This window comes from Lithobates pipiens, unplaced genomic scaffold (genome assembly GCF_037356315.1).
Source record: "Lithobates pipiens isolate NorthernLeopardFrog02 unplaced genomic scaffold, aLitPip1_a1.2 Scaffold_25, whole genome shotgun sequence".
Lineage (NCBI taxonomy): Eukaryota > Metazoa > Chordata > Amphibia > Anura > Ranidae > Lithobates > Lithobates pipiens.
In genome coordinates, this window is record NW_027507787.1 from 25891663 (window position 1) to 25907714 (window position 16052).

General features: G+C 45.2%; 1 protein-coding gene across 1 annotated transcript; it reads left to right on the forward strand.

Moving 5' to 3' along the window:
* The first annotated feature begins 608 nt into the window (after positions 1-608).
* Positions 609-15823, forward strand: CISD1 (CDGSH iron sulfur domain 1). The gene is made up of 3 exons (XM_077454162.1): positions 609-680; positions 12508-12710; positions 15443-15823. The coding sequence occupies exons 1-3, from the start codon at positions 656-658 to the stop codon at positions 15530-15532; spliced, it is 318 nt and encodes a 105-aa protein (XP_077310288.1). The 5' UTR covers positions 609-655; the 3' UTR covers positions 15533-15823.
* Positions 15824-16052: the final 229 nt, after the last annotated feature.

A 16052-nucleotide genomic window follows, 5' to 3' on the forward strand; every position in this document is an offset into this window, starting at 1 on the left:
CTGTAGGTAAAATGAAAACCATACAGGTTTAGGAGATATTCACCTTGCATGCAGCTGCGAATGTCAGCGGCACATGCGCAGTGAAGGTCCGGTGAATCATGCCAGAACAGGAGTGAAATCATCGCTGCTCCGACCACTCACAGCGCCCGTGCCACGAACCTGCAAAAAAAGTCAGCTCCCTTGGCGGTGAGCAGGCAGCCCTGTGGGAGGTTCCTTCTAAGGTAAGTATTTCATAATGAGCTAGTATACGGTGCATACTAGCTTATTATGCCTTTGCCTTACAGTTTGTTTATTTTTGGGTTTTTTTGGGCATATAACTGCTTTAATTGGTAAAACTTGCTATTCTTCTGCCAGACCCAAGAGGGCGCTCTGAAAGCAATTTCCTACAAAGCAAGAGGACTCGAGCACTAGCATCGCTAGAGGAGCAACAGTCTCATAGAGAATGACGCCACGACTGTCGCCATTTTTGTGTGGTTTAATGTATTAGGTTTTATCTGTAGCGAAGACCAAAATGGTGCAGGAAATAGAGACATAGCATGCAAGAGTGGATTTTCCTCTGGTGCCTGGTTTAGTGGTGATTAATAAGAGCTTTGCTGTCTTCTTTGTAGGAAGAGGGGGTGTGACCTTGACGTTCAGTACAGAGCAGAGGGAAGACATGACTTCAAGCCATGGAGTACGAGGTGAGCCATCTGGGAGTTCCCATTACACAGGGAGAAGGGGATAGACCTTTGACTGTATGTACGGTGACTGCAGATCTCTGAGGCTTCAGCTTGTCACTCGCATTGTGATCTGCTTGTCGTAGGTCATCTAATAGTGGCCATACATGGAACGATTTGTATATATGATCAGATTAGTGATCTACTTCTATTTGGAGAAATCTGATCAAAGGGTGTTTGATAGGCCCAACACTTAAAGTGGTAACAAACGAAAAATGTATTATTGAAGCTTACCAATCATTAGATGTGGTGGCTGCATTAGTTTTCTTTGCCTTTTTTTCCCCTCCGGTGATCTGGCCAATAGCCCATCTCCTGTATTAGAATGCCTCCACTCTGGATGAATGAGCACTGCAGCATTGTCAGTTTGGGGGGGAGAGGAGTGTTTAATTTATTAGCAGATTTAGATACACTATCAAATTGACACCAAACTCCAGCTAATGATTTATAACCGTGGCAGCCGTTGGGTATATATAACTTATTTTTTTTTTTTTTTTTTGTCGGTTGGTAGTACTTACCCCGTTGCTTCACTGGTGGCTTCCCCTGCTCGGCCACGGCCTCCCGTTCCTCTGCTCTCCACGGTCATCACGTGGTAGCTTCTGATTCTTCCCCGGAGGCCAATCGTGAGTCTTCTCTTTCCGGCCAATCGTTAAATGGGTCTCACACCTGCTTCTGATTGGCCCGGATTGAGGATCACTGTTACACCAGCGAATATTTATTTGCTGTTGTAACACCTGGGTGGACTCCTGGCGCAATGCTTGGTGCCACGAGCCCACCCTATTTTGAAGCCTATTAGAGGTTCTGGCTCTAATCAGGTGCTTAACCTCTTGACATCTGCGCTATAGCCGAATGATGGTCACAGTGTGGACCTGTATTCCTGGGAGGCCGTCATACGACGACCTCCCCAGTGCACGCTCCCTGCATGCACTGTTCTTACCAAATCAACTCGGGTGATCACCGTTTCGAGTAAGGGGCCAGTCCCGGGCCACTTACCATGTGATAAGCTGTCAGCCAATGGCAGCTGATCGCATGATCAAAATCTCCGGCTCATCTGAAAGCGACATCGGTCCCGAAGAGGCAATTATGCCTCATCTTTGCCACCTGCCACTGCCACCTATCAATGCCCACAAGTGGTGCCCATCACTGCCACCCATCAGTGCCATCTCATCAGTGTACATCAATGATGGACAAAATTACCTGTTTTAAAATTTTATAACAAAAAAAATAAAAAAATCGTGGAGGTGATCAAATACCACCAAAAGAAACGTTTCATTTGGGTCATTCAAAGTGCATCAGTGCTGAAAATTGGAAGGTGTTTTAAGTTTCAACCCTGTAAACTCATACATTCTATTGGAGAGCTTGTTCTTTTGAAAAACAGACTTACTGGATGGATCACCAGATGATGAGAAGAAATGTAAAAATAACAAGGGAAACTAATGCAGATATCACATCTAAGGCTGGGTTCACCCACACGTGATGGCAGACATGGCATGTGATTCACGTGGCATTCCTGTGCAGATCACATGGGATGTCTGTGTGGTGTGAATTCAGTCATACAGTTTGTACGGCTGAAATCGCATCGTCTTGGCACCAAAATGGTGCAGGACCCTTGTTTTGGTCTGCACTGGAATCGGATTGCATGGGTGTTCAGTTCACGCTGCATTCTGCAAACTGATTTGGGGGTGTCATTAACTTTTTATATTGACACCTGCAGCGGTTCAAACATCCGTGTGAACTGCCTGCAAGTCGGATGCCATGTGGGAACCTGCACAGGAATGTACTAACAGATAAGGGTACACTAACACTCCCCTCCCCCAGGCTGACAGTGCTGCTGCGCACCCCGTGCCATCCAGAGTGGGGACGCTCCTAAAAGAAGTTCCTGTACCTTTTTTCAGTGTCAAGTGACTGAGTGCAGAGTTGTTACCGGCTACAATAGAAAGGAGCAGGATTCCTGATGTTCAGCATTGTGGTAAAAATGCCCTGATGTGCATTTGGGTGAACCTAGAACAGATCAGATCATCTATGACCCGGCTATGAACGCGTTCCTGATGGAGTGACACATATTCTGGACTTATGGAGGCTGAGCGGCTTCATCCTTGTGTGTTTGCTATAGAACAGATAGTCTGTTAAGCGCACCCCCCATGATGGCAGAAATGGGCGCTCTCTCGTCCACAGATCCGCACGCGTGCAGTGTGCTTTGTGTATTTCTTCCAGATCTGTGCAGTACTTTGGTGTGAAGCTTTGCCTCTGTACTGGAGCTTCCTGCAATAAAGACCAGACATTGCTTCTCTCTCTGCTTGTGCAGAGTGACTGGTTTTGTCTCCACCCCCTCCTGTAGTGTTCTCCCAGCAGCCTGGAGTGGATGGGCTCATTGAATGCCGTCCTACCACTCTGCACAAGTTAAGTACAGCTAAGTGATGGTGTCACTGCTATCTTTACAAGATAACTGGGCTTGCAAAGGGATTTGATGTACACAAATTAGATTTATATCCTTTGTGGTAAAGCTGCACGATTAATTGTTTAAAAAATCCTGATCTTGATTCCCCCACATGTTCTTAATTCAGCATTTCCTCAATTCATTCATGTGACAAGTGTAGAGCCATTATCTGCTCACTCTCAGCTGTACAAAAAAAACTATCCATGTTTAGCAACATTGCTCAACACTAGATAAAAGGAAACCTTGTAACGTTTAGTTCTAAGGGATGAACTTCAGTCTGTAAATAAGGTCAGTTTAAAGTGGTTGTATACCCACATTTTTAACTTTTACCTACAGGAAAGCCTATAATAAGGCTTACCTGTAGGTAAAAAAAATATCTCCTAAACCGTACTCCCCTCGGTATGCGCCGCTGACTGCAGCGGCGCATGCGCACAAGGGGTTTCTCGCCGTCAAAATCCGGCAGCGGCCGGACTGAAATCTCCCGCGCGCATGCGCAGGAGTGACGATATCACGGCTCCGGCCACTCACAGCGCCGGAGCCGCGATACCCGGAAGAAACGCCGAGGGAGCATGTCAGCTCCCTCGGCGTGGATCGGGCCAGATGTCGGGGGGCCTCGTTCTAAGGTAAATATTTCATAATGAGCTAGTATGCGGTGCATACTAGCTCATTATGCCTTTTGCTTTGCAGGTTTAAAAAAAAAAAAAAAGTGCGGGTTTACTACCGCTTTAACCACTTAGACTAAGGCTTCATTCACATCTTGGTGTTCTGAATCGTGGAGCTCTGACAGGCCCTTCAGTGAACAGAGACGGACCTGTCATCCGCCAGCTCAGCGGAGGTCAACGGAGCAATCTCCTGTGCGAATGAGGCCTAAGCCTTTTTCTGACACTTGTTGCTTACAAGTTAAGATTAGTATTTTCTGTTAGAAAATTAGTTGGGACCCCCAAACCTTATAGCGGAGACCCTAGAGAATAAAATGGCGGTTTTTGCAATATTGTATTTGCACGACGGGCTTTCAAATGCAATGTTTTGGGGAAAAAATACAGAGTTAAAAAAAAAAAAATTAAAGCATTAATAAATAAATAGTAAAGTTAGCCAATGTGAAAGATGTTGCGTCATGAGAATAATGGGGGTCTTTTTTTTTTTTTTTTTTTTTTTTTTTCCCAGAATTGTGCAGCTCTACTTTGTGGCTATTTAAAGAAAATATATTGGAGGTTTTGTGTCTGAAGTTAAACTTTACTTTACTGTTACTAAACCCACAACAGTAAAATCAGTGTGTATATACAGTAAAGCTTGCCTGTTATACTCACTGTGGAACCTAAGGGGTTAATCTTCCATATTGTCATCCTGTTTTCTCTTATTCCCCCTCCCCTTTCTTCCACAGTCCCTGATAGTACAGAGCCTCGGTGGCAAGCTGCACATGCTCAGTGTGTGTGTGGTGTTATGTGTTTTTATTTTATTTTTTTCTCCTTCTTTGGGAGGGTGCATGTGATCAGCACTGTCCAGACAGAGGGGTCCTGCAGCCTCAAGACATTCGTGGAAGAATAAAAACTTCTAAATTTTTTATTTTTTTTCCCCAGACACTGATAGAAGTCACAAGGTTGTATACTGCCGATGAGAGGGTATTTGGCAGTTTATAGTTGCAATTATTTTAGTATTTCTATGTACTGTGGCAGACCAGATATAGTGAATGCTGGCTCCTGGGTTTAGTAACACTTTAAAGTGATATTAAAGGCATGTAAAAAATAAAAAACAAACATGTTATACTTGTCTGCTCTGTGTAGTGGTTTTGCACAGAGCAGCCTCTGATCATCCTCTTCTCAGTTCCCCCGCCTGCGCTCCTGGCTCATCCTTTCTGCCGAATGCCCCCAGAGCAAGCAGCTTGCTCTGGGGGGACCCAAGCAGGCTTCCTGCCGAGCTGCTGGTCTGCATGACCTTCCACACAGAGAGGTAGCTGGGCAGCTCTATCCTCATTGGCTAAATGGCTGTGACTAATGGCAGCATCCCCCAATGGCTCCTGCCGTTTTCTCAGCCAATGTGGAGGGAGAGTCGCCAGTGAGCCAAACCTCTTGTGCACAACGCTGGATCGCAACAGGGCTCTGCACGGAGAAGGGTTTTTTTTTTGTTTGTTTTTTTTTTACCTTCATGCATAGAATGCGTGAAGGTAAAAAAAAACAAAAAAAAAAACCCTTGAGGTTCTACACCCACTTTTATGGCGCGTACACACGACCGGACTTTCCAGCAGACTGGGTCCAACGGACTTTCAGCCAAGTTCCGACAGACTTTCTGAATGAACGGACTTGGCCACACACGATCACACCAAAGTCCGACAGATTCAAACGTGATAACGTATGACTGGACTAAATAAGGAAGTTCATATCCAGTAGCCAATAGCTGCCCTAGTGTCGGTTTTTGTTCGTCGGACTTGCATACAGACGAGTGGATTTCTCCATAGGAATTGGGTCCGGTGGAAAAATTTGAAACCTGTTCTATTTCTAAAGTCTGTCAGATTTTTGGACAGCAAAGGTCCGATGGAGTCCACACACGATCGAATTGTATGATGGATTTGTTCCATTGGACCTCTGCTGTCAAAGTCCGGTTGTGTGTACACGGCATAAGTGTGACTTGGCCCTGAATATCTCATGCTGATGTACCTGTTTGGCTGAAGGATCTGCCATTTACATGGGACATAATGAGATGAGTACTGAGTATAGCTGTGCCTTGTGTTATTCCCCTGTATAAAAAGCCATTGTTCACAGAACTGGGTGTAAAGTCACATTCCTTCTATGTCTGTTCTGTTCTCACGTCATTTGTGAAAGGAGTGCCTGTGAGGCCTGTGGTGTGGGTGTTTTTTTTTTTTATTTTTTTTTATTTTTTCCCCCCCACTTAATCTGATCTGTCAGCTGAAGTTTTGCATTGATTGATATTTCTAATGCCCCGTACACACGAGAGGGATTAAGTCTGACAGACCTCCAAAGGAGTTCCGCCGGAGTTCCGACGGAGTTCTGGCGGACTTTTCGACCGAACGGACTTGACCACACACCATCACACCAAACTCCGACGGAGTCGAACGTGATGACGTACGACTGGATTCGACGTAGGAAGTTCCTAGACAGTAGCCAATAGCTGCCCTAGCGTCGGTTTTAGTCCGTCGGAGTAGCACACACACGAGCGGATTTTTCAAAGGGGACCGGGTCCGGCGGAGTTCCGTCGGGAAAATTTAAAGCATGCTTCATTTCTAAAGTCCGTCAGACTTTAGCTTCGCTAAAGTCCGTTGCAGCCCACACACGATCGGATAGTCCGCCGGACTCAGTCCGTCGGAGTTTGGATGTCGAAAAGTCCGCTCGTGTGTACGGGGCATAATACTAACCATGATCTTCAGTCAGCCTACATACTTCCTGTCTGAGGAGATTTCTCTTCACTTCTTGTCTGATGCCTGAAGAGACACCCCTCCCAACTTTCAGTTTGCGTGCCAGAGCCGAAAAATGAGGGAAAAATCTCACCAACAGGGACATAGGAAGCAATAACATTATTTTATAGTAGAATATTTGTCATGTTAAAGCGGTAGTAAACTGCAATGGGGGGAACCCCTTGCAAGTTGGCGTCACATACTAGCACATTATGGAAGACTTGCCTGAGAATAAAGCCCTCCAGTGGTGTGCTGTCACCCCTGACAGAGCTTCAATATTCACTGGTCTTACTAATGGGTTCCCAAGCTGCGGCCATCGGGTTGGCCAAGGTGCGTTGTCGCGTGCGTGCAACAATCATGGCTGCAGCACAGCTCTCTCAATAGACCGCACACTGTCCATTCAGAGCTCATTTGCCAGTGACTGCACTGGTGCTGATTAAGTATCCATCTCCTAAACCAGTGATTCTCAACCAGGGTTCCTCCAGAGGTTGCTAGGGGTTCCTTCAGCATTGGGCAATTTCTGCCTCTCAGATAAGTTCCCACTCACACCATTGATCTTTTTAGTTATCTGTAAGGAGGTAATTCTTCCCAATGACCACAATTGTAAGGACCATTCTTCCCACTGACCATCACATTACTGTAGCATGAGTTGAAAAATTCTAATTTTTAGAAGGGGTTCCCCGAGACCTATTTCAAGGGTTCCTCTGAGTTGAAAAGGTTGAGAAAGGCTGTCCTAAACTATACAAGTTTAGAAGATATTTACTGTACCTTCAGGTAAGGCTTGGGTATACCTATAGGTAAATATACCAAATGCACCTTTTACTACCACTTTAACCACTTGCTTACTGGGCACTTAAACCCCCCTCCTGCCCAGACCAATTTTCAGCTTTCAGCGCTGATGCACTTTGAATGGCAATTGCACGGTCATACAACACTGTACCCAAATAAAATTTTTATCATTTCTTTTTTCCCCACAAGAGCTTTCTTTTGGTGGTATTTAATTACAGCTGGGAGTTTTATTTTTTGCTAAACAAACAAAAAAATAATCATGTTTAATAGTTTGTTATAAAATTTTGCAAACAGGTAATTTTTCTCCTTCATTGAAGTGCACTGATAGGCATAGTTAAGGCTGCATTATTAGGCACAGATAAGGCAGTACTGATGGGCACAGATAAGATGGCACAGATAAGATGGCACGGATGGGTGGCACTAAGGGGCACTGATAGGTACCACTGATAGATGGGACTGCTGGGCACTGATAGGTGGCACTGCTGGGCACTGGTAGATGACACTGATGGGCACGGATATGTGGCACTGGGGTGCAGCACCGTTGTTGAGGCAGATTGTGGGCACTGCCGGGGGGCACTTATTTTTTTAATGAGGTGGCACGGGCAGGTGGGCACTGGCAGGGCTGGCCGTGATCGAGACTGATGTCCCGATCACGGCCGCCGGTGATCGGCTCTTTTTTTTTTCTTCTCCTCGCGCTGTCAGCGCGAGGAGGAATAATAGCCGATTACCGGCTCCGTTGTATCACATGATCAGCTGTCATTGGCTGACAGCTGATCACGTGGTAAGGGGTCAGGATCGACCCCCTTGCTCGGATCTGTGATCAGGCGAGTCTCATAGACTCGCCGATCACAGAGCGTGCCGCGCGCGCGCCCCTCAGGGGGCGCGCAGGCCGCTCGTGCACGGGACAACGTCAATAGATGTAGTCCCGGCAAAGGAGGTCCGCGCTGTAGCCGTCATTTGGCTATAGCGCGGGTCTCTAGTAGTTAAAGGCTGTAGGTTTTTATTTATTTATTTTTTCCCACCTACTGTGAAGGGGGGAAAAAGGTACATTATCCCCTGCTGATTTTGTACGTTCGCCCACTAACAGAGAAATAATCATTCTAAAATTTTAATGGTAGGTTTATTTTAACAGCGAGAGACAGAATAACAACAAAAATATCCAGAATTAAAGCGAACGTTCACACAAAAATTGAACGTCCGCTTTTCGGAACCCTCCCCCCTTCTGGTGTCATATTTAGCACCTTTCAGTGGGGAGGAGGGTGCAGATACCTGTCTAAGACAGATATTTGCACCCACTTCCAGGCATAGACTCCCATGGGAGTCTATGCCTCTTCCCGTCCTGTCGTGCTGTCTGCTGGGACACGCATGGGTCCCAGAGACGGCACAGACCATTCTCAGTGTGCTGTGTGATTCGCGCATGCGTAGTAGGGAACTGGGAAGTGAAGCCGCAAGGCTTCATTTCCTGATTCCCATACCGAAGATGGTGACGTCAGCATCCGAGGGACGGTTCGGCCTTGGGTGCCAACATCGCTGGACCCTGGGACAGGTGGGTGTCCTTATTTTAAAAGTCAGCAGCTGCAGTATTTGTAGCTGCTGGCTTTCTTTAACCACTTCCCACCCGGCCAATGCACATATACGGCCGGGTGGGAGCCGTCTACTCCTGATAGGACGTTCAGGAACGTCCATCAGGAGGAGCGGGATCGCGCGTGTCCGCGCAGCGGCGCGATCCCGATGCGCCCGTGTCACCGGGACACGGCGCATCTCAGATCGGCAGGAGGGCTCTGTGATTGGCCCTCCTGATGTAAAACAGCCGGTTGCTAGGCAATCGGCTCCTCCTCTCCTCACACAGAAGTCATCGCTGAGGAGAGGAGAGCAGATTGCTGCAGCCGGCTGATGATCAGTGAGTATGAGCTGTTTTTTACAGCTTTTTACTCACTGATCTTCATTCTAGTGTAAACACACCACACAGTCCCCACACATGTCCCCATAACACACATGTCCCCATAACACGCATGTCCCCAAAAAATAAAAACACATGTCCCTAATAATAAAAACATGTCCCCCACATATGTCCCACTAAAATCACTTGTCCCAATGATTATGTGCACACATATGTACGTGATCACCTGCACACATATGTACATGATCATTTGCGTACATATGTCCGTGATCACACAAACCAATTATTATACACTTAACGGAATTTTTTTTACCAAAAACATGTAGCAGAATACATTTTGGCTTAAATTTATGACAAAATTTGATTTTATTGGATTTCTTTTAAAATAGAAAAAAGAAAATATTTTTTTTTTTTTTCCAAATTTCCGCTTTTATGCGCTTATATCGCAAAAAATAAAAAACGGAGTCGTGAATAAATACCACCAAAATAAAGCTCTATTTGTGCGAACAAAATGATAAAAATTTCATTTGGGTACAGTGTAGCATGACCGCGCAATTGTCACTGAAAGCGCTAGAGCGATGAAAGCTGAAAATTGGGCTGGGAAGGAAGGGGGCGAAAGTGCCCTGTATTGTAGTGGTTAATGAGTGAAATAAAGTATGTAAGCAGCTGAATGCCCCCTTCTCCTTCTCTCACTCTGGCATTCAGCTGCTGCAGGGAGGAAGATGCAGCCAATTGGTTCCACTAAATGCTGCCTCCACCACCCCTCCCGCCCACATTCCTCTTTCTTCTGTCGCCTGTGCTTCAGTTTGTGAATGAAGGAAGCCACACAGCACTTCCCATTCATTCACTCTCCAGTACAGTTGAGGCTACAGAGAAAGGGACTACTAGGCAATCTCTGTCCTCGGGGCCCTTTATATCTCTATCCTCTAATCCTCTATCTTGTCTGTTTAGACCCCTGATATTTTACCCCCAAACAGGGCTTGTAAAAAAAATAACATTTTAAAAGACACCGTCTACTGACTTCTAAGCTAGTTTAAGTTTCTTTTTCTTTTCTTTCTTTTTCCTCACTTCTTCCGTGATCTTTGAGCTCTTTCGTGTTGTGCAGGTAAATGTCCACCTCTCAAAAGTTGCCTACCCCTACTGTAGATGATAAATGTTTAATATCGTTTATTGGGTTGTTTTATTAAAATGTGAATTCAACAGCATCAATTGATGCTAAGCAGCCACAGAAAAGGAATGTTATTTCGGTGCCCTCTGCTTGGCATCCGGCAAGGCCATGCCACCCCTGTGCTTTGGTAGTCGCAGGATGGATTATGCCAAACGAGGAGGTTTCAGGGCCCAAAGAAAAGTAATACAAGCTTGATTCACTGCCCTAAGGAAGGACCTCAGGATCCGCACAGGAAGGACCTGAAAGTAATACAGCAAACGCGGCATAACATTAATGTTCGCTATATTACACCTTCCGAATCATGAGAACCATCCTTGCTGCCATGACTGAAGATCTTTTTTTGATAGCGGTCAACATAGGAGGAAAATTAACCGAAAACTCATCTTTCACCCAACTGGGTAAAGGTACGCTCAAGTAATTTGTATACGTTGTTGTTTTTTTTTTTTTTTTTTTTTTTTTTTTTTTTATATATACCATTTGAAGTGTAGCAAGTTGGGGAAAGAGACCAGGCATTTAGCCCAGAAAGAAAATTCCTCCTCAAACGCTGCCATTTCTGGGGAAAGAGTTGCATCTAAGGGCAGGCCAGTGATATCTGGATTATTTCTAATGGTACATAGAGTTCCATGGTCTTGATGAATTTCAAGGGGAGACAGGGGGTACCGCTGACATGTCCCATTAGATATTCCAAATGATTGCGAGTGATGCCCATTCATCTTTACTTGAGCAGATGGGCAGGAATAAATGGCCTGAACCCAATGCATCATACGCTGCCCCAAGCCGAGAAAGCAAAGCCTCTCCGTCAAATGCCTTCTTGGCGCCGGACGAAAGGAGCAATGGGGATCTTTCGGGCCTGTGCTACGTAGATGAAATTCAAGTGGTTTTGTCCCTGGCCTCTCTCTCTTAGGGACAAACCCTACTTGGTCAAAATGGACTAACTGTGGGATCAACGCAATCAATCGCATTGAGAGTATTTTTGGTGACTGTTTTGAGAACCACATTTTAAAAGAGAGATCGGCTGATAGTTTTGACAGTGTAAAGGGTCTTTCCCCCTCCTTTGGGCACATATCACTGATCCCAAAAGTGTATCCACCGGGGGAGTAGTCCCTTCTGCCACCGAAAATGAGTGATCAGGAGATTCCACCCCCCCCCCCCCCCCCCAAAAGTCTCTTAATATAAGAGGGAGTACCCATCCGGGCCTTGCCTAGTTTCATTTGGGCTGTCACCAACTCTACCTCCGCAGCTGAAAGAGGCTCTTCTAGGGCAGCCAGGTCCTCATGCGAGAGGCGAGGAAGTCCTGACCATCCATTTGGAGGAGTTCTCCGTTTCGGACAGGGAATGGTGAAGGTTGTAAAGTGAAGTATAGTATTTCCTAAAGATTCATCAAGAAGTTCGGGGACGAACGTGCAGGCTTGCTGGGCTTTCAAAGGATGCGCTAGCAACTTCCCACACTTGCCACTATGTTCATCTATTGCCAGCTAGCGCAATTGGTTCCTCAGGGCTGTGAGATTTCTTATGGATGGCTTCCGGTGCCTTAATTTTACAAAGATCTACAGTTTGCTGGGCTCTGGCCTTCTTGATGTGAGACCTAAGCTTAATCAAGACACCCTGGATGTAGCTCTTAGATGCTTCCACACCATCATGGGAGCACTATCGGAACTGACATTGTAAGAAAAAAAAAAATAAAATTCTCAACTCCCCAGATATCTTCCATGACCTTCTCAACCTTTTTAACATGGAGGAACCCTTGAAATGACTTTCCGGTCTACGGGAACTCCTGCTATAAATTGCTGCAGCTAAAGCTCATGTTACATTGGTGTATTAGTCACCGAGGGAATGCCATTTGTGGTCTTTTGGGGAGAATCTCCCCCTTACTAATGGCTAAAAAAATTATTGGTGTCGGTGCTTAACAGAGAGGCATAAATTGCTTCTTGCTCAGGGAACTCCTAGCACCACTGTAGGAACCCTGGTTGAGAATGGCTGCTTTAATCATTTGATGAAAATTTGACTTGTTGCAGTTTGTCCTGTAATTGCTTATTTTCATATGCGGTGACTTTTATTTATTTTTTTCTAACTTTCTGCTTTTCTGCTTGACAGATTGGGTGGGGGCTGCTGCAGTGGCTGTTGGTGCAGCCGCTGTAGGCTATCTAGCGTATAGATCCTTCTGCTGTAAAGACAAGTGCTGCAAAGCTATGGTAAACCAGTCACTACAGAAGGACAATCCGAAGGTGGTTCATGCTTTCGACATGGAAGATCTTGGAGACAAGGCAGTTTATTGCCGATGCTGGAGATCAAAGAAGGTTAGTGGGAAATTATAATCAAATAAATAGTCCTACTACATGTAAATGCTATATTTCCAGGAAAAGTTTTAACCATTCAAACCTATATTATTTATTTATTGGGGGGCGCGCGTAAATGTTAGTTACTTTTATTCTCGGACTCCTTTTAAAGTGGTTATAAAGCCTCAAGGTTTATCGCCTTAATGCAATATATGCATTAAAGTGAAAAAATCTTTCATGCTGCAGCTACCGCTCCACCTGAGCCCAATCCAATCAAATCCAATGATTTGCACGAGCGCAGCCGCTGTCTCCTTCTCATTTTGACAGATTGATAGCAGCAGGAGCCATTGGTTTCTGCTGCTGCCAAGCAAACCCAGTGACCCTGGAGCAGGGGATGGGGCAGGAGCGAGCCTGCAAGGTTGCACCTGATAAAAAGGAGGGGCCAGGAGTGCCGGTGGGGCACCCCAAACGAAGGGGATCGGGGGTTGCTCTGCAAAATGATTGCACAGAGCAAGTAAGCATAGGCATGTTTGTTTTTATTTAAAAGTGGGGAGCAGCAAGAATAGATGGCTATACTGCGTTAACACCCCCCCACACACACAATGTTGTAATGTGGCAAATGGCAGTAACGCCACTGAATGTGATCCATTCAGATGAAGTCGTTCACACTGAAAAAATGGGGGGGGGGGGGGGGGGGGGTGGAGGTGTTTTTGTGTGGGTTGTTGTGTTTTTTTTTTTTTTGTTTTTTTTTTTTCCCTTCATCAATGATATGAGTTAAAAGCTTAAAGTAGAATGATAAGCAAATCATCTTCTCCTCTTTGCTTTGGATAGAGTAAGGGTGGACTATAACACCTGATTTATTTATTTATTGCCATCTGTGCCTCATTGAGGAGATTTACTTTTACTTCCGTTCCCATAGCCAGACAGGAAGTGAGTGGACATCCCTGCAAATTAGAGCAATCTCTTGGGACCCCCCAAGCCATCAGAACTAGTGTCCCCATGTCACATGTCATCAGTGTCACTGTCCTGGTGCTCCAGGACCTTCAAAAGTAGTCAACAAGTTAGATGTGCAATTTTATGCTCCTAGAATACGTGATGGCGCTCCCTGCATGTTGGGCCTCTAAGTGGCCAGGGTGTGAAAGTCTCACACATGTATCGTAATACTCAGGAGGGGTAGCAGAATGTATTTTGGGGTGTCATTTGTGGTATACACATGCCACTGTCGGTTAACATCACAGAGCTAGTCCAAGCTATGCAAGGATCCCAATTCTAGGGTTGGGATCCACCCAGATGCCAGACTGGAAGCTGGCTCAGCCTCTCAACGTGCCTCTTAGAGTCTCAGCCAGACATGCCCATTCCATCCACAGCCTGGCACGCCTGTGAGTGCTGGAAGGGTAGAGCAGAAAGCAGCGATTTACAGTCACTGCTCTTTGCTCAGTGGAGGAGGAGAACCGAGTGGTCATGTGTTGCTAGGGTTTCACTCTTGCAGCAAGCAGGGGACAGATGCCAGATCGATGCCACAGCCATATAGGCGCATATGTCTGTTTATTTCCTACACTTCTCCTTTAATGCAGGGAATGCATGGTGTTAAAAAAAACAGTTTAGGTTTTAGAACCTGGTCTGTTTTTCCCATGCAGCACCACCCATTAGGCCAAAACAATTTGGTACCTTTATTGGTATGAAAAAAAATTAATTAATTTGGGTACAGTATTACATGACTGAGTAATTGTCATTCAACGTGTGAAAGCTGAAAATTGGTGTGGTCACAAGGGATGTTTAAGTGCCCAGTAGGCAAGTGGTTAAGCTGGCCACACATGGATTGTATCTTATCCAGTTCAGCAGGGACCGACCAAATTGCATTCCGTGTATGGGCAGGGTGGTTGTTCAGAAGTCTGCTTCTGTACAACCGCCCTGTTGGGAAATTTCCAGTCGATCAGCACTGCAGGTTATGGCAATGCTAGCAGACAATCCTACGTGAAATATATGCGCCTAAAGCACTCACATTTGCATGCATACAATCTCTATTCATCCCCCACCGTCAAATACATTAATATGCACTGCCAGTGGTGCTGATAGACTTGTGTACAACCAGCCTGTTGGAAAATCCTCTATCAACTAGCCTGCCCATATATGGAGTAAAATTCAGCTAGTTTCTGCGGAACTGTGTGACTTTCAATCCATGTATGGCTGGCTTTAGTGGTTGTGCCTACAGTGCAGTCAGAACCCTTTTACTGATTGACATTCCATTAGAGGATCAGGCTGTTCTGTTTTCAGTGACTTATGGGTCTGGGGTTCACACACTGCCCATAGACAATTTTAAGTGTCTCTATCCTCTCTCAAATTTTGGTGTTTTACCCAAAAGTGATGTCGGTGTTTGGGACATGCTGGAAACTTGGATCAGTGGATATTTTCTTTTCTTGACTCTGGGAGATCTCTATGCTTGAGTGCCTTGTCCTGCATGCCTGCTATGGCCACTTATATGGGTTTTCACCTTGTTCTAGGTGGTTATTTTATTTGTATTTGCGGAAGACAACAGTAAGGTGCTGAAACATTCTAAGATGGATGGCACCAGTCTTAATTGTGACCAGACCAAAGATCTACATTATAAGAAGCCAGTGGCTGATACCGTCAACCCAGGCTCCACCTAAAACTAAATATCACCTGTTGATGGACTAAATTGTTTATCGTGCTGTAATGAGATTTGTTTTGTTTATGGCCACAATTTGCTTTAATTTTTGTGTTTGTTTTTCTAGTTCCCATACTGCGATGGTGCCCACACAAAACACAACGAGGAGACCGGTGACAACGTGGGTCCTTTAATCATTAAGAAGAAGGAATCTTAAGTGTTGGGTTCAGTCTTTAGATACCGATGATATAATGATCCCCAGCAAGAAGGCAGAGGATTATTGTATACAAGGACCATCGTCTGTGTCTGTCTGCCTTACTTGTATATGCCTGCAGTGGTGTGGAGGGTTTTGTATTTCTGTGTTTTGACTTGGAATCAGAGACTTCATATCCACTGTATGAATTGCCACTGTGTAGCCTCTATGGTTCCTTGTTCTTCAATCTGTGGTATACTGACATTGGAATGTAAAATGCATAGGCATTAAATTAAATACAAAAGTGTACTCAAATGATCTGTACCAAGTCTTTAATTGTATGTATGAATTGGAGCTGCACGATTAATCGTCAAGATGCGTTATCGCAATTTTTTTTTTTTTTTTTTCTTTTTTCTTCCCATTTTGTGATCTTGACCAAAGTATTTCATGATTCTGTCTATGCAAAGAATTCTCTGCTCTTCTGAAGCCACAGCTGTCAAAAGAAGGAAAGAAAAAAATTGGAGTCTGCCAAGAATCGCAACAT